Source organism: Nycticebus coucang, chromosome 18, assembly GCF_027406575.1.
Source record: "Nycticebus coucang isolate mNycCou1 chromosome 18, mNycCou1.pri, whole genome shotgun sequence".
Taxonomy (NCBI): Eukaryota; Metazoa; Chordata; class Mammalia; order Primates; family Lorisidae; genus Nycticebus; species Nycticebus coucang.
The window spans coordinates 1675626-1695307 of NC_069797.1; the positions used below are offsets into that span (position 1 = coordinate 1675626).

Here is a 19682-nt window from a genome sequence, read left to right on the forward strand (position 1 = left end):
ACTAACTTTTCCTGCTGTTAAGATTTCCCAGTAACTGAATGAGTCACTCTTTTACAGAGTAAATGTCAAGGTTGCCAGAGAATCCCAGCCCAGATGTTTGCATAAATCATTTTCAAGTGATCACCAAGCCAAAGGACATTATTTAAGACAACACTTTAATACACATCAGTTGTTTTATAATTTTTTTTTTCATGTAAGAGAAGAAATTCTGAAAAATGGGGTTATTGGAGGGAAAGAAATCACAGTAATTTTCAATCCAAAATCGTATCAAACTAAACTTGGGACTCCTTTTGCTCTTCAGAGCATTTGCCTTTTTTCCAACTTCATCAACAAGCACTGGGCAAACTCTAGGGTCAAGATTTAAAAATGCCTATAATGCTTGTTTCATATTTTCTTTGTCATACTACCAAGGGGAAGCAGAAGCTTTTAAAAACCTGATAAGTATGTCTGCAGCAAGATTCTTAATACCTCTCAGCTGAAATTCATTTTGAGCACTCTGTGTTTACCCTTGGATAAGGGGCCTTTTTCACTTTCATAATAATAAGCAAAATTTGTACTTTAATTTCAATTAAACCCAAACCATTGGCCCTAGCCTATCAGAAGAAATGGCAAGGATATTCTTTGTTCAGATAAATTAATACCAAAACAAATTAAAATAACAATTTACGTTCTGTCTTTCTCCAGCCCTAAGTAGTAGTTGTTAGATTAGCTACTCAGGGTTTGAGTTCCTCAGGCTCATTGGTTAAGAGCACAGTACACAAAACTCGATTTTACTAAAATTTCCGATTATGTACAGGTCACTGGCAAGTAACTTGAAACCGAACTCGCACACGCAGCGCGGTACCTTTCCAAACAAAACAGTTCGTGGCCGTTTTGCTTATTTTTAGTAAACTTTAAATGAAAGACTTTAGACGGATGTCTTCCAACTGATTTGCCGATTTAACCACTGGGCGCAGAACTGAGCGCCCCACAGCTTCCGGCCGCAGTATAGCACGCGCTTCCCCAGTCCGCTCCCCACGCCTGCAGCTAACTAAGCAGATGTGATCGCTGAAGAATGACGACACTAAACCAACCTACAGATCTACATCTGAAGGGGCCACGATAAACTTTTCTCTGCAAGGGAGCAGTGAAAAGAAAGAAAATAAAAATGCCCAGGAGGGGTAATGCTGGATCTATTTCCCCGACTCGGTGAGCGAAGGGGGTCTGAGCTGGCGGCTTAACCCCATGCGAGCCGTAGGACAACACAGGCCAATAGCCCCGCGTCGCGCCGGCGAGGGGGCGTCCCACGCCGGACCGGTTCCCGGCCAGCAGGTGTCCCAGGCCACCCCGACGGGGCCGGGTACAAGTGCGGAAACGGCTATTCCCCCTGAGCGCGATTCCGCCACCGCACGCTGGTCAGCACTTTGTTAACTCCGCACGCCCAGGCGAGGTGGCTCCCAGGTCGCGATCACCGCCGTCCGAGAGCTAGGGAACCCCAGCTGGAGGACGCTCGGGCCGCCTCGGGTTCGGCCTGGCCCTGCCCCGACTCGGAGCAGCACGTAAGTACACGGCCCCCACGCCTCGCCCCTCGGAGTCCCGCGCCCGGGCTCTCAGGTACTCACCTGGGGAAAGGAGCCCTCGCGGTGCGGGTTCTTGGGGTAGTCCAGGTGACCCCGGTCCAGCATCAGGTAGAGCGAGAAAATCACCACACAGAAGATCGCACTGCCGAACACGGTGAACTGGCGGCTTAACTTCATTTTCCTCAAATAGACTCCGGACCAGGACACTGTCCTCACCCGGAGGAGGCAGCCGACTGTGGACTCTAAGCAGCAGCCACCGGAGGCTCCCTTCTCCCCGGCTGCGCGCCCTCGGCGCTCTCGGGTGCGGGTCCCGGCGGCGCTCCTCACCTCGCCTCCGGCGCCACCACGCGCCCTTGGCCTTCGCCCTGGCTAGCCGCCCTCCCCGGGGCCAGGCGCTCCCTGGAGGCGAGACTCGCCGTCAGTGGAGAAGGGGTCCCCACAAATTTGATCGCTAGCTTGGTGCTGACGCCCGGCGGGGCGCGCGGGGCCGGCGGAGGGCAGGTCGCTTGCCCGGACTTCCTGCCACCACCGCCCTGAGTCGGCAGGAAAAGTTTTCTCGACCAGGGCAGGCGTGTCCTCACCCAGAGGCGGCGCGGGTTCAGCAGCTCCCGGGCCAAAGCCGTGCTGTTAGGTCGGAGAAGCCCAAGGGGAAGCAACAGAGTCGGGAGAAGCCTGAATCTACAACTTAGCTCCGGGACGGTCGGGCCCGCCCCGCGGCACCGCCCCCACCTCCCCTGACTGAGCCCCTTCCTGCTGCTGCCCGCGCCGCTGACAACCGCCCGGCCGGGGCGCACGGATCCGGCTGGAGTTTCCTCAAAGCGCGCGTCCGCTCACCAGCCTCTCCCGCCCGGCCCCGGGCTGCGTGCGAAGGGCGCAGGGGTCTGGCGGCAGCAGCACGGGGAGGGCGCAGGGGGGCGGGCGGCAGCAGTGCGTGGAGGAGGAAAAGGAGAGCCCGGAGGAGAGGACCGTCCCCGGAGAGAAGCCCGCTTCAGCCGCAGCAGCGAGCCCCCTCCGTCCTTCCCGCCCCGCAAACACGGAGATGGCGGCGGCAGCTGCGAGAGGAAGCACCGGTTCTCCAGCGCCACTTGGCTCTCCAGCACCGGCTGCCACCGACAGGAGAGGGCGGCGCTACGGCCGCTGGGTCGATAGGCGCCCGCAGCCCCAGAGCCCCGCGAGCGGCTGGCCCCGCCCCCTCCCGACGCGCCGGGATGAGGAGGCGGGCCCCCCGGCGCCCAATCAGAGCGCGCCGCCCGCTGGGCCCGCCCCGCGTCTGTCTCCCTGTGCCCCGGCGGTAGGAAGACTTCGGAAGGCTTTTGCGACCTGAGAGGCATCTTTGCCGGAGTTGAGGCCTTCAGGGGCGTTCAGGAGCCCGCAGCCCACGTTCTCCAGGGGCTGAGCTTCCCACCCACTTCCCTTTTGTTGCCCATGTTTCCTATCCTAGAGCGCCGGCCCGGCGTGTTTTGAAAGAATGCTTGGTGAAGGACTGTAGGAAAAGGAACAGAAGAGGGCTGCGCGTTCTCTTCAGGCTCTTCCTTTCCTCCCTTGATTTTTGTATCATCCTGTTGAAACCCGGGGGAAAAAAACCTGCCAAAGGCTCCTGGCTCCCCAACTCCGGGCAGATGTAGACATCTGACTACAAAATCTGCTAGGGGAATCTTTGAAGCAATGAGTGTGCCAGTTAACGATTTATTGCTTCTCAGCTACAAATTCACCCTTTTTGACTGCTCTGTGAGAGTGGATCTGGGCCTTTTAAACAGGCTTTCCTTTCTGGACTAAAGCTTTGTCAGTAGAGGGCACTGAAGAGACACTGCAGAAAGGAAGGGGTTTTGCTTCCTGATTTTCGTATATAGGTAGGCAGGTTCTTGCAGCAGCGTATCTGGCTTTCTCCAGTGCCAAGCTCCATCGCCAGCAGTTTCCTCTCATACCCTTAACTCTAGGAATGTGAAACACTGCCCTATGAGTAAGTACTCAGTCATGGTAGAGACATCTGCAGCAGGTGGCAAAGGGCAGATACTCTTAAGTGTTGAGGATATAGCACCACAGTGACTTCTCTGCCATTCACTAAGCCAGGCTATGCCCTCTCCAAAAAGGTCTAAATCTTAGGACTGAGAGAGAATGGGAAGGTTTTTCACTGGGCAATCTACCTCTCAGCCCAAGAGTAAGGAGTAAGGTTAACTCCTTATAGCTATTTCTTTAGTCTCTAGAGTTCTCTTCTTACTAGTGAATCCCTCATTATTCTAATCCTCGTTGAATTAATATTTTTTCTTATTAAGGCTTCTCTGCCCTAGGAGTAGTGCCAAGAAATAGGCCTGCAAAGATAATATTTGGAATTTGGTTTGACTGAGGCTTGGGCTTGAGCTCCTTGACAAAGGGAAATGGAATGCTGCTAACAAAACCATGAGGGTAGAGGTAGAGTTAATCAAGGAATCACCTGTAGTTGATCTTGATGACATGCCACTGAACCTTTGGAAGCCTAAGTGGCAGCTACATTTGACCACTATGGTTATAAAGGTAACTAGAAGGACTGTAGTGTGGGGTGGATTCTTTTGAGTGTCTTCGAGTGCTTATAAAAAGAAATGATAACCACAGGTCCATTAACTTTCAGAGTTATGGTATGAGAACCACAGAAATTCTATACAATTCTAAAAGAAGCTCCTATTTATTGTAGCAATAAGAATGATAATGCTGAAAATCAAATACAAAATTTTAGTTTTCCTATAACAGAATTATAACTACTATTAAATCACATACATGCCAAGTTTCTTGAGTAAAATTTAAGTTGCTAATTGATAAAAAATAGACTCTCAAAACTTGAAATGAGTTGAACTCATGAGATGAAACTGACGATCTTAAACCCTCCAAGTCACTCTGATTTTGTCTTATCAGTGGAAATATGTTGCCCTCCAGTGTTTAAGGAGACTAGCCTTCCTCTGCTTGAAAATTTATGATGGCAAAATGCTATCTATTTAGATAGATTCCCTGATTCTAATGGGATTAATAGGATCCCAGAATAGCAGAGGCCAGGAGCACATAACCATCAAAGACAAGGTGGCCACATCTACCTGACTGGCTGCCTTGGCTTACCAAAATCCCCTAGGAACAAAGTATATAGACAGGCTAAATAGATTATAGCTTGATAATTAATAACAGTTAAAGCTCTAAATGAAGTCTATCAGATAGGCAAAATTCTACTTGAGTTGCCGTGGACAGTCACAGCCTCTCAGCTTTTAGACCTAAATCAATGCACAGACAGAGTCCCTTAGTTGAAGGGGAATCTGAAGGACCATGCACCATTGCCACAATACACAAGGCAAATTCCTTTAAGCCTTCTCCAAAGAGATATGTGGCCATTTAGTAAAGTGACTGTGCATTGGTAAACCTCAGATATTTTCAGGTTTACTAGACTCTGGCTCTGAACTGATGCTAATTCCTGGGGACAAAAAAACAAGCAAACAAAAAACACAGTTAGCCACATACCAACTGTGTGATTACTTTCCCAGTTCTTTAATGTGTAACCGGAATAGACACAACTTAGCAACTGGTAGAATCCCCACATTGGTTTGCCTACCCCATGGAATGGTGGCCGTTATTAAGAAGAGCTAGGGGAAAGCTCCTGGAACTTTCACTCTCTTCCAAGACAGTAAATCAGAAACAACACCATATAGCTAGAAAGGATTTACGCTACCATAAAAGGCTTAAAAGGAGTACAGGTGATGATATTTATTATATTCCCATTTAACCAGTTTGGCCAGTGCAGAATGGATCTAAGAAAATTACTGTAGACAATTATAAATAGTAGGAGGTGATTCCAATTGCAGGAATAGTAGGAGGTGATTCTAATTGTACGATTCTCAAATGTACTATCAACCCAGCACCTGGCACTTGGTGTACAGCTGTGGATATTACTAATGCCATTTTCTCTATACCTATTTATAAAACTGCCAGAAGCAGTTGGACCTGTCAGGGCCAACAGTATACCTTCACAGTGTTGCCTTAGGGGTACATCAATTGTCCTTAATATAGTGCACAGAAAGGCTGACTATCTCAACATCCCATAAAACATCACATGGGTTCACTATATTGACAACATTATGCTGATTTGATCTGATAAGCAGGAAGTAGAGAGCATTTTAGATGCCTTAATAATATATATTTGAACTAGAGAGAAGGCAATAATAATCATGAAATGACAACTTCTAAATTGGGCACTGCCAACATAGGATATGTCGAAGGATAGTGCAGTCCATACAAGGAAGAAACCACTGCACCGCTGAGAGATACACCCCATCAAATGGTGTGGGTTGGAAACGGTGAGGACTGTGGGGGGGAGAGGAGATGATGTGATTGCTGCAGGGACTGATCATACCAATCACGTGCCCAGGGAAGGAAAGTGGGATAGACTGAACATGTCTCCTTAAAATTTCTATGTTGAAGTCCCAGACCCCAATACTTCAGAATGTAGTAGCATTTAAAGAGGCAACTAAGTCAAAATGAAGTTATTAGTGTGGCTCTAACCCAATGTGACTGATGTCCTTATAAGAAGAGTTACCAGGGACAAGTGCACACGGAAAAAAGACTATATGAGGACACAGGGAGAAGGCAGCCATCTGCATGCCTGGAGAGTGGCCTCAGGAGAAACCAAACTTGCTGACACTTTCATCTTGGACTTTTAGCCTCTGTGTGAGAAAATAGATCTCTGATGTTGAAGCCACCCAGTCTGTGGTATTTTGTTATGCCAGCCCCTAGCAAACTAGTAAGAAGGCAGCCACCAGCTGGTAGGAAGTGTTTGCAAACCACATAGTTGATAAGGGATTTATATCCATAATATGTAAGGAACCCACATAATCCAATAGCAAATAAATAACTCAATTAAAAATTAAGCAAAGGACCTATGAGTAGAAAGGCCATTAGGTAAATTAAAAGGTGTTCAACATCACTAAGCATTTACAATGAGATACCACCTCTCTGTGTCAGGATGCCTATTAGAAACAAGTCAAGTGATAGAGTTGGCTAAAAGGTGGAAAAAAGGAAATGCTTGTGCACTGTTGGTGGGTTTATAAATTGGTATACTATTGTGGAAGACAGTAAAAAAATTAAAAATGAAGAAAGCTACCATATTACCCAGCAACCTTACTCTGGGCTATATCTCTAAAGTACCTTCTCCTGTTTAGAAAATTAACTTGGATTATCTTGATTGCTACTTATTCCATTTTGAAAAGATTTTACTGCCTACTTATAAAAAAGCTTCATTTTTTCCTATCATTATTAGTACATAAGTTGTTACATCTCCTAGAGCTGATAATAGCCCTTCTAACAGGTGAGGTGATGTCTTGACTCTCTGCTCTCCCATGTTTTGCAGCATTATTCCCAAAGCCAAGATAGGGAATCAACCTAAGTGCATCAGCAGATAAATAGATAAAGAGAAGGTGGTGCATGTCTACGTACACTATGCAATACTATTTCACTATAAAAAAATGAAAGAGATTCTGTCATGTGCAACAACATAAAAGGACCTGGAGAGCACTATGCTGAGTGAAATAAGCCATATTTGGAATACAAACACTCCATGATCTCAGTTATACTCATATGAGGATAACTGAGAGGATATGTTTCTGTGCCTCAAACGTATAGAAACAGAGAGTAGAATGGTGGTTTCCAGGGGGATGGGGGGGTGGAAGAAATGGATGACTTTGGTCAAAGGGTACAAATGTGCAGTTATAAAATGAGTAAGTTCTGGAGATCTAAGATACAGCCTGGTGACTATAGTTGATAATATTAGATTGTGTACTGGACACTTCGTAAGAGGTTAGACCTTAAGGATTCTTACCACACATGAAGTATGGTAATTATGGGAAGTGATAGCTATGTTAATAAACTTAAATGTGGTAATCATTTCATACTGTAGACATATATCAAAACCTCATGTTGTACACCTTAAAAATATACAACTTTTATGTGTCAGTGATGCCTCAATAAAACTGGAGAAAAAAATAGATAGACAGATAGATATAATACTTCAGTCTCCCCAGACCCTATTTTCAGATGCAGTCTTTTGATTTGGGGAAGATAGTTTTATTGAGGAAGGGAAATTTTCTTCCCCCTTTGGATCAGGACAATTAGCTTTGTGATTAGGGAAACAAACAGCTGCAGGTGTAATCCTCATGCTAAGAGGAAATGTACATAGGAAAAGTGAAATCAAATGTATATGTTTCTGTGCCTTAGGAGGCTGAAGCTTTTTGCACAAACACTGCAAAATACAGGGAAGTTTTACATCTCTACATCTAGAGAAGATACCTGAGGGCAGATCCCATATCACAAAGATTCCAAAATCTAATTCCTTCTCTAGGACAGACAGCTTTGGGTAAGTTACATAATATCTGTAATCTTCCATTTCTAACATTCTATACTGTGGGGGTAAAAGCAATTTTTCAGCATTGCTGTAGGATTAGAAGAGGTAAATGACACATTAGAGCATTCCCCAAATACCTTCCCTGGAAAGGGAAATACGGGTACTATGGAGAAGTTGGTAGAATGAAGGATGTCTGAAATGGCTGCTAAGGGAAAATGAAAAATGAAGTCCACATGGATAATTGGAAAGCACTGATTTGTCATGGAGCAAGTTTACAATTTTGTTCCTTGGCATTGATCTATGACTTGAGAGACCAACAGTGCACTGTGACTATGATGCAGAAAGGGCCCTTCCTACCAGGATGCAAGAGCAGTGGCCACCCAAAGAGCACACCAAACATGTCTGTGCTTTTTCCTGCCCATCTAAATAAAATGTTTCAGTAGAGATCATGTTAAAGTGAAGACTCAGTGCAAGGTCTTCAGAGCATGCCTGGGGTGAGGATTCAGAAGCACCATGTTTCTGATGATGAGAAAGTCTATATCTATACAAGAGCCTCGGGTTATATTTGGTAACATTAGGAAATCTTTCTCTTTCCCTAGAAGCTGCTACTCTAAGCCTTTCTGAACTCCTCAAATGTCTAAATAATATAGGTAGAAAACTAGAAGAGAGTAAGGACAAAATTCCAGGGTTCTAAGAGCTTGAGAAAATTTTGTTATTGTGATTGCATAAAACTATAAATGAAGGAAGGTTCAATCCTTTACTCAAGTTTGGCTGTTGGGAAAACAGATCTGCCAAAAGCCCCAAGCATCCCTACACATTCTTTCTGGGTAAGCTAAGAATGCAAAGTCTTGGTCACTATTTGCTTGAGTCACGTGTTTGGGTTGTGTTTGCAGAAACAACTCTGAACAACCAAATGATGTCTTCTCTCAAAGAGAAGACTTAGCCACACACTGTAAAGCAGTAAATCCCCCCAATTCAATATCCCTTCTCTGTGACATGAATTCACTCTGTATATGGCATCCATCTGGACGCTTCCCCTTCGACCCTCTGGGATTTAGGGCACATGAGAAGCTAACACCAACATCATGCTGGTGCTGCTTTGACATCTTTCTTTGTCGCTAATCCATGTCTGTTTTCTGCTGGCACCGACGAAACAGTACCAGGCTCCAGACCCTTTCCCGATCCACCTTCTTTAAACAATCTTAATATTGTTGACATGATCTTCACCTCCCTGTGCTGTTCCTGCCATGAAAGAAAGCCAGGAGAGGGGATGAGTCAAGTACATAATCAACTGCTGAGAGGGATGTGAGGAGGTGAGGGAAAGAGAGCTGGAGGAGGAATGTCTTTCTTCATAATCCTTTTCCCTATTTGAAATTATTTATTGGCTTATTTTGTGTCTGTCTCTCCCAATAGCACCCAAGCTCCTGGAAGTCAGGGATCTTGTGATTCCCCACTGGATCTTAATGACTGAAATACCATCTAGCAATTTGGAGCCTTAATAAATATTCGTTGAATGAATTAATGATAATCTGGGCCCTGAGCCACCAAGTGGGGGTGGATTGGTAATGCTTATCATGAGTTTCCGTGGCTAACAACAGAAGTGTGTTTGCTCTTGAGCTGCATTTAAATTTATTCTCTTGTCTTTGTGAATCAGCAGTAAAACTTCAAATTACTGTAAGAGTTTTTTTAAACCCTTTCAAGAGAATTCCCCCCACAGAAAGTTATTTTACTAATCATCTCAAGCACTAAATAAAGTCCAATATAGAGACAGAAAGAAAGGAACTCTATATACATAGTGAGTCCCTGCTAGGTCCTTTCCTTATGTTGCCTCATTTAATTATCACAACTCTGCAAGAACTTGCTGTATAGCTTGGTTTTTCTGCTTTCAAAATTCCTTCTCTTTTGATACAGCATTCTATAGAGTAAAAATTCTTTATACCTTGTGATACAATGAATAGATTTTTTCAAATTAACAGGATATGTATTGGTCTGTTTCAGTGTAAAAAAAATGGAAACCATTTTTAGACATTTTAAGCAAGAAGATATTTAGTAGAGGAAAAGCCACATCAGGATTAGAAAAGTGGACTCCAGACTAAGACTCCAAAAATGATCCCCAGTACAAGACAAAGCTGATCTATCAGTGACACTAATACCTCTGGGGACTACTAGAACACTGGGTTCAAGAACATAACCTAGCCAGGTACAGTGGCTCCCACCTGTAATGCTAGCTCTCTGGGAGGCTGAGGCGAGTGGAGTGCTTGAGCCCAAGAGATTAAGAGCAGCCTGAGCATGATTGAGACTCTGTCTCTACTAAAAGTAGACAAAATAGCTGGGCAAATTAGTCTCAGCTACTCAGGAGACTGAGATAGGAGGATCACCTGAGCCCAGGAGTTTGAGGTTGCAGTGAGCTATGATGATGCCACTGCACTCTAGCCAGGGCAACAGAGCAAGATCAGGAGGAAAAAAAAAAAAAAAAGAACACAACCCCATGGAGAGAAGGTGGAGTCAAAAGTCAAAAATCTACCACTGTCACAATGGCCTTCACTGCCTATTATTTTCTGGGAGGCTGAAGGCTGAATAATGGACTGGGGAACACCGCTATAGGAAAATGCAGACAAATGTTTCTATGACCTTAATTATAAGAGAAATGCAGCCAAAAGAAGTCAGAAAGACACCTCCACTTTTCTTCTGTTTTCTAAATTTTGCATGAGTACATCTAATTGACAGACCTAATTTATGTCCACAGCTCTAGGTGCAAAGAAGTCTAGGAAATGTTTTAAGCTTCCAGTCTCTGCAGCATGAAAGCCACCATAACAGTCAAATGAACACCAAACACCCCAGCCTAGAGTCCTTACTGCAGGCAATATGTCTAGAAATACAAATACTTCTACAGAGAGAATGGGATAAAATGTTGAAAACTGTCTCTGTCCAGGAAAACCTATAAAGGGTACACATGCTTCATTATTTGAACTCCAAACTCCTGTCATTAACAACCTAATGGCTGTGATTTACCTGAGGGAAAACATCCTCTGTACACAGGATAATTAAGGACAATAACATATCTAAATGTGCACCTGCCAGAGGTGAGAATTATTTGTGATGTAGGATCTCACTTTCCTTTTTCTACCGCCCTTTGTTTGCTATCACTATAATTGGCATAATTTGGGGATGAGGAGGCTTGTTTCCAGCAGGCCCCTAGGCCTTTTTCTGGATTCTCTTTGGCCCTGATTCCTCATATGCCACATGATACTCAAAAAGGAATAACTTAACACTTTAGTACTCCAAAGCTTCAAAGACACTTAGCACATCCAAACATTTTACAGGGAAACTCCATGTAAAAGACACAAAAAGATTTGCCTGAGGTCTCAAGGAGACTGGACTAGAAGTCTGGTTCTCCAGTTTCCCATCCAAAGCTTTTTCATCACAACAAAACTAAGCCTTGGATTGCATGCTACCTAAACACTGAATCCTATTTTGCCTGCACCCATGTGTGTGTGATTCCATCTATATCAAGTTCAGGAACAGGCAAAGCTAAGCTATGTCTTTTATTGTTTTTTTTTTTTATTCCTATATTGAACTATCTCAGGAAAGGGATACACAAGTTGTATATACGTTAATTACCTTTGTTCAAAATTAAAGGTTTTTTAATTTATTTATTATTAAATCATAGCTGTGTACATTAATGCAATCATAGTGCACCATACACTGGTTTTATATAGCATTTGACATATTTTCATCACACTAGTTAGTGAGAAACATTTATATGTAAAGTATGAGGCACATGAAAGAAGCACTAATCATCAAAGTCCCGTTACTGGTACAGGAAAGGGGTCGTAACTGGGAAAAGGCACTTTGAGGCTTCAAGGATGATAGCAATGTCCCAGGAAACTCAGGGCTTAAGCTTTTGTTTTTCTTCCTAATTTTTGAAACCCAATGTAATGTAATGTAACTTTTTGTCTTTAGTAATACTTAGTTTTGGTGCATACTATATGACAGAGCCAGGCTAAGTGCTAGATTATTTCCTTTAACAAGAATGCTGTAATAAAAGTGGGAAAACTGAGTTACAGCCTTTACTAACTTGCCCAAATCCACATAGGTCAGTGACAGACTGATATTATATCTGTCTGATTCCACCATTCTTCTTTGCTACCCTCAAGAAACTTAGCAGGCAAGTAAATTATAGTTCCCCCTTTTTTTACAGTTATAAAAAGTTATGGTTATGAAAACCACATTAATAGAAAAAACAGGATGCAAACTACATACACATACACACATATAATCATGATTACATCTATGTTAAAAAATGTATGTGCATAAATATAAAAGATCTTAATATAAATCAGTGATAATTTAGGGTGATGAAAATGTGGGTGCTTTTTCCTTCTCTGTTTTCTGGTTTTGTTATAAAGTGGCTAAATTTACAATGGAAAAAATATATTCTAAAATAAACTTCCCATGTACTTGAAACATAAAATTTCATTTTAGTTCTTTTCTTTCCTTTGTATAATCTTTAGAAAACTCTTCTGCTCAATGAGTGACTTCATTACTAAATTGATGACACCAGATCTTTCTAGCTATGCAAATCACCAACCCACAGCCAGCTGAGGAAAAGGCAGATAAAAGATTACATTAAAAATTAAAGCAACATGTGGAGATGGGGAGATAATGTGCTTACAATTATTCCTACATATTTAATATTTATGCAATTACAAAGCTAGTAATGATAAATACAGTATTAAATCTTAAGTCATATTCCTTTTGCCCTCTGATATTTTTGACCTTGAACTGAGACTGCCAAATAATATATAAAAAATGGCTGTAGGAGAATCATTTCCTTTGGCCTATACATGATAAATGCTTTTTTCTTAGAAAGTGATCTCATTTCTTCCATAGCTTTTGTTTATTTTCAATACCTTCATTCTTTTTTTACTCTGGCATATTCTGATCACCCTTGAAAGTGCTGGGCTTTCACTCTTCCACAGTGTGGCTGTGTTGTTTTCTGGTGCTGCTGCTGTGATGTGTTTTCTGTCAGAGGAAATTTACAGGCACATTAGCCTACTTGACAGGCACAATGAGCCACAAGGCTCTCCTAAGGAGAAACTTCCACATGCTGTGGTAAGATTTTTCCATTTCATCTTCCCTCTTAAACCTTAATGCACAACCATGATTCAGATTCAGACCCCATCCACTTCTGCCTACGGGTGTTGCTTTGGGTCCTAGTTTCAATTCTCTGATTCCCAGAAACAGGATTACACTGATTCTGCAGTAATTAATTCATAATTCTCCAACAAAGTGACTACAGCAGTTTATAAAGCCAGTGTCTTCACTAACAACCACACAGATACCAAATTAAGAAATGGGTGGGGAACCTTTTTATATGATGAGTCATTGACACAAAGTGGGGGAAAGTAGCATCCAAGAACTATACAAATCAAAGGCACTATAACTAGTAATCATGAAGGGTGTTGAGAAAGAAAATTCCAAAACACTAATTGACTTTTCTTAGTGTGTCATAGGAAAGTGATGAGCATCGATAAAACGTATTAAAAATTCAAAAACACAAAATGGCAACATAACTGAAAAGGTAAACTGTTTTCTTGGCAGATTCCAAATAAATTAGAATATTTCCCAGGGCCACTAGAGAACCAGAGGCCTGTGCATGTTCAGTTTCACGTATGTTATTCTGCTCCTTGGGGAGTAAACTTGCTAAGACAAAGCAGTTCTGATACATTCACACACTGACTTGATGAGAAGCTGTTCCTTCAATGTAAAACTTCCAGGCCTTTTTAATAATTTTTGAGGGGGTGATTTTTGTCCTTCTTGTTTGAGCCATCAGCTTGTGACTATGAAACCTAGAGAAGTTATTTAAAACAGTCCAAAATCTTACTTGATTCTCTGCCAAAAAGCAGGGATATTTACCAGGCCAATCCACGATATTGGTCTGAACTACTGTACTTGTTGAATGAATAAACAAATGGATGAAACTTGTATTATCTGGAAACTAGGAATGGTGGTTGTCCTGTGGACTCGCTCCTTGAAGAATTAAGTAGGAACATTCTTAGTTTGTTCCTCACGATGTTTCTGTCTCTTGGGCAATGCTCCCCAGACAGTTTCACAGAAGCCAGCTGCAGTTGTGTTCTCACCTGTGCCCTCTGTCCTTCCATCCTTCAGAGTTAAGGGAGACTCTTTTTTAGGTCTGGAGCCTGGAGGTCTTGAGAGAGACTGACTCATTCCTCGGGGTCCCCTGAGGTCTCTGAGTAAGACAGCAGGCCACAGATTCCAATCTTGAAAGTGATTCTTCATTAGCCTGGTTTTCTGCAATGACAGAGAACAACCTCCCTGCCTTTTGTGCCTCTGTAGAGACGAAGATAAGGCTTGAGTTTTCCAGGCTGTCAGGAGGACAAGTGGTCTCACCAACTAATCCAAAGCAACCACAAGACCCAGGCATCCTGCCCACCACCGCAAAAATACAGAAAACCTGAACCTGAGTTGTTTACCCAGTACAAAGAAAACTGTTCGGCAGTTAGCTAGGTGTGAGCAGGAGGGGTGACAGATGCAGTTAGGCTATTTTGGACTGGTCTGGGTCAGGCTGACCTGGGCTATTATGGGAATGAGGCTGATTGAGACCCTGCAGGTGTGTTGTTAGTAAGACCTTTCTGATGGGTTGTTTTGAGAACAGAGGTAATTAAGACCCTGGGAGACGTCCAAGAAGCATCTGATACTGTGTATAAAACCCAAAGGCTGCGCTTTCCGCAGTGCCTGCAGTCTTTAGGAGGAGGCCCGGCCTGCTATCCGGGTCATTAAAATCACCTTTTCCTGGCTCAGTGTCCATAGCTCAGTGGTTAGGGCGCCAGCTACATGCACTGGGGCTAGCAAGTTTGAGCCTGGCTCGGGGCCTGCTAAACAACAATGATAACTGCAACCAAAAATAGCTGAGTGTTGTGGTGGGCGCCTGTAGTCCCAGCTACTTGGGAGGCTGAGGCAAGAGTTTGCCTCAGCCCAAGTTTTGCCTAGCCCAAGTTTGCCCAAGAGTTTGAGGTGGGTGTGAGCTATGGTGCCATGACACTCTATGGAGGGTGACATAGTGAGACACTGTCTCAAAATAAATAAATAAATAACCTTTTCCTTCCTTGTTAAAATCTTACCTGATCTTGCTTTCTTTTTGACAACTACCTCAAGCCACCCCATCATGCTGACAAAACCACGGCACCAGTCACAGGATATCTGTGGACAGCTGTTCTCCATCTACAGGGCTTTAGAAGTGGAATCCACTTATCTAGGGTGATTTGAGTCAGATTCTCTCTGAAAGAGGAGAGCAATTTAGATAACACCTCCAGGTGTCTTTAAACACATCTTTATTTGTTTTGGCTTTTTAATTCACAGGATCATAAAATAATGGCTCACATTTTCACAAACAATATACATTTATGCCCGTATCCAAGCCAGTGGAAAATTTTCTCTAATTTTAACACTGTCTTATCATAATAAAAAATTCTCAAATGCCTGGTTAGGTACCAGGCAGGCCCCGTTATACATGCTGAAAAGATAGCACAGCACATCTATCAAACCTTTGGTGTAAGGATGGCGTCTAGATGCAGAGAATCCCGGGGACGCTCTGATGAACCCATTCCCGTTTTCTGTTCCCACCTGTACGTTGTCCTCAGGGGAGCTCTCCAAACTGTGGGTGTCACTTGCCTTCCGGCTCCTCCAGGACTAAGCCAAAGACAATCCTAGCTGAACGGACTCATTCTCACTGGGGTGTGCCTCCAGAAGTAGGATTTTATCATTTCTACAATGTCCTAAGGACCTTTTCTTTTCATATTAAGAACTCTTTACCGAAATGCAGTGCTCAGGCAAATAAACTGCTATAAAGGAACCTAAGACATGGACAGATTTGCCAATCTGGAGGTCTGCACTCACAGCTATCGGGGGAGCTGCTCCGAGAGGGAGAATTACTCACCTAGAAGCCTGGCTGTCAAGAAAAAAATCCAAACCCAGGAGCTTTTCTCCTAAGAACCCCTATGACATTTTATTCTTTAAATAAATCTTTTCTTCCTCCCTTTAGATGAAAGATTGACATTTTAAGATCAATCATACCTCCGCTTTGCAGGGTTGGTAGACTAAGAACAGGATAAATGGAAATTAAGCAAAATGTCCATGTTTTGAATAAAAAGGCTTAAAATGGCTCTATTGTGACTCGGTATAAAAGGGATGCTCTTCTCCCAGTGGTCATTCTCATTACTGTGGTTCTCACAAGATCTTTTGATGTCAAAATTCATCCTGTCCTCTCTGAAAGCACCATTCTGAACATACACATACTATTTGATCAGCAGCAGAAAGCCAAGGGGTGTCCAGCCGGGTCTTTCCCCGACAAAGCCAGTGATGTTTTAGCTCCTCTGCTCCAGTCACAGGTTATCAGCTTTTTCAACCCCTGTCCAGGATGAGATCTATCAGTGCTTTTACTACTGCGGAACTTTCCTCCTGTTTACGTTATTCAATAGACCTCTTCTTGTTCACAACGGCCCCGTTAGCAATTGGCTAGCCTTTCCACAAACCAGATTTGTTTGGTGCTTTTAGCTAATTGAAAATCACGTTTTTAAAAAATATTAAGGCTCTCAGGCAGGCAGGCAGTCAGTAGATATTTATTGTGTGCCTGCTATGTGCCAGGCGTGGACTGCGGGGCGTGTGCTGCGTGAGGAAGCACAGCCTGAGAAGCAGGAGGGGCCGCGCTAGTGTCGGCCTACCTGGGACTAGTGTATGGCCTGGCAAGGCTGTCAACCCCTGGAACACCAGTTTCCTAACATGCAAAATAGGGGGTGGGGAGGGCTGCTCTCCCTCAGTCTCTAATGTTAGGTGATTGCTGCATGTTTAGTGAACTCTCTGTTGTGCTAAGGTAAATGCTTTCATAAGCCTTCCAAGAGAGTCCTAATTCTAATCCAAAGGGCAGTTGCAGGGCTAAGTCTTATGCTTTTCAAAGACCTAAGAACACATTTAAAGGACTATATGTTTTCCACTCTACTAAGCATATATTTTAGCATATTCTTCCTGCCAAAAAATGCTTGTTCTACTTCCAGTTGCTGGAAGCACTGGGAGCACTATTGACCAAGCTTGGAGGGTCAACTAGAATTCCAAGCACCATGTTCTAATCTCCCCAGGATAATAATAAATCGCAGTTACAAAAACAAGCAATAAGCCCAGATAATACTGGATCTACAATAGTGACAGTTCATCAAGGTGCATTAAGACTCCCTAATTCTGTGCCCTTTCAATATTTCCAAGTTTTCAAAGCACATTCTAGTCAATATCATTGCTATTTATTTATTTGTATTAACAATAAAATGGATGCATTGTTCTTATTTGCAAGGCATGAGCTATTCTTCTAATATCATGTGAGAATTACTTTGTTTCTTCTCTCTTCTCACTATATAAAAGGTATTTTACAAAATGCTTTAAAAAAATACTTTTTAAAGAATACATCTAAACGTACAAAATATGCAACAGTTTGGTATTGGACCAGGCAGAATGATTCCCCAATTTTGGACATTAAAAAGGCAAAAAGAGAGAGAGAGAGAGAATACCTCCAACTGGTAGACATGCATCTGTCTGCATTTCTGTTTAGTTCATTTCAATTTCTTGTATCAAAACAATGTAGTGACTTAACATTTACCATGGATCAGAAAGAGACAGTTTCTTGTTTCTACTTCTAAAAACAGACCCCACATAAACACCATGCATTTTTAAAAAACATGAAGAACAGGTAGTAAGGCCTGAGTTATACTGAGCAGCTCTGTTTCCCTGACTTCCTAATAACATTTCATGGCTCTCTTTTCTTTCTTTTCTCCCTCTTACTATAAATATCAGTGCTGATGACTGACTTTTATTGCTGCCTTTCATGCAAACTCCTCAGGCTTGCAAATCAGCTACTGAGTCTAGGAACCATCTCGGAGTCTCCCTCCCTGGCTCACACGGTTTCCTGGTGGGGCTTCAGAGCAACAAAGAACACACACATTGTGCAGCATGTGGATTTGAATATTAAAACTTGAAGGTGGAGTTTCGAGCCCACGCCTCATCCATTTCAACCCCCAGGTGCTCGGCACAAGGCCCCTGCCCACGGAACATTTTGTCTATTGAAAGGATGGCAAAAAGCAGTCTGGACAGGTGACACAAATAAATGGAAAAGGGGGATAGAAGTGTTTGCAGCAAAACCTTCCTGCGAGTAGTAATTCTACTTCCTACTTCAAGCTGTTGTTCTTTAAAAAAAATAATTCAAGGTACTTTATCTTCATAAAATATGTTACCTTCCCCAGTAATGGTCCAGTGTAGTGTCCTATTACACCTGTCTTCTGACCTGACCGTAGGACTTTCCACTCACATTGCCTCTCATTCTGCCTAACCAAACCGTATGCAGCTCGTTTACTGGGTATATTGGTCCGTACGGAGCTTTATCCAAATACTGTGCTAACTGAGAAGCATGGAAGAGTGAAATAATTAACTGCAATGATCAGCAGCTTGAAAGCATGCTATGGGCCGTGCACTGGAGTAAATACTTCATACACACACACACACAGAGTCACATTTACCACAATTCCTTGTGGTACAGCTATTATACATTTTATGGGGGAAAAAACTAAGACGCAAAAGTGTAAAGTAACTTGCTCGAGGTCACCTGCTAGGAGGTGTCAGAGCAGGTGTGCTAACCCAGGCACTGCCCTCCACTGCTTAAAACTGAGATGCTCTGCATTACCCAATAAATGACATGACGTGTGTCTCTTCTGGAAACTCAGTTCCAAATATTAACTTGGCTGTTGCTGACAAACTTATGTGTCTTGTGTTATTTCTAACCCTCTCAAAAGGTGAACATCTGGAATCATGGCTCCAGAAAACAAACAGTTAAACCTCAGACTCTTAGGCTGTGCTGGCTGACATGGTAACCACTAGCCACATGTGGCTATTTAAATTTAAGTTTAATTAAATGAATTTAACTTCTCACTTATACTAGTGACATTCAGAGTACTCAATAATAGCATGTGGCTAGTGGCCACTCTACTGGCCAGCAAAGCTTTGGGACATTCCTGCCATAACTGTGTTGCTGCTCTGGGACATACGTGGCTAAGTAGATGGAACAGAGAAAGTAATCCTCAAGCTCCTCAGAAAGGGATCTGACGTGTATGTCCAAGGAAGGGCATTTATTGAGTGCTTGCTCCAGACCAGGCACAGTGCTCGGGGGTGGGGGTGATGATTCACGTGATCGGTAAGAATTAAGGAGGAAAACATGGCCTCCACCCTCCTGGAGTCCACCATCTCTGCTGAGCCAGTCTCTAGGGAGAGCACTCCTGGGATAAGGGAGGTTCAACAGCAGGAGACATGGAAGACTTAGAACATAGGACATCTAACCTGACTTTGGGGCAGGGGCAGGCAAGGCTTGCTGGAGAGGAAGAATTGTAAAGCAAGGCCTTGGTTGTGAGAAGCCTCATAACAAACACAAGAGGACAAGTGAAGGAATAGACGGCGTGAAGATGTAAGGACATGCCATGCTTTGGAGGAATTTAAAGAAGCCAATAAAATTCCTTTCTCCATTTATTCTGTCTCAGGATTAGAAAGTATACAAAAGAAAGACAGTGGGGAAGGAAAAAGCAGAAGATCATTTGGAGTGAGTATGCAGGAGTCATATGCGACTGATAACCCCCACCATCCCACCTGTTCCAATACGAAGAAGACGCAGGGACAGCAGCCTGGGGTTGACAATAACAACACAGCAGCCACCTGTACAAAGG

At 43.3% G+C, this 19682-nt stretch overlaps 2 protein-coding genes across 2 annotated transcripts in view; one reads left to right on the top strand and one right to left on the bottom strand.

The window, feature by feature from the left end:
• LOC128570210 (alpha-mannosidase 2-like) overlaps window positions 1–2309 on the bottom strand; it is a 104328-nt gene extending 102019 nt beyond the window's left edge. Inside the window, exon 1 of the mRNA XM_053569156.1 lies at window positions 1602–2309. Coding sequence (XP_053425131.1) covers window positions 1602–1736 — 135 coding nt within the window. The 5' untranslated portion in view covers window positions 1737–2309. The remainder of the gene's footprint in view (window positions 1–1601) is intronic.
• LOC128570211 (serine/arginine repetitive matrix protein 3) lies at window positions 2249–2854 on the top strand (the record flags this gene model as incomplete). Its single annotated transcript, XM_053569157.1, has 1 exon — window positions 2249–2854. A coding segment is annotated over one exon (606 nt), but the record flags the coding sequence as incomplete, so codon positions are not given.
• Window positions 2855–19682: the final 16828 nt, after the last annotated feature.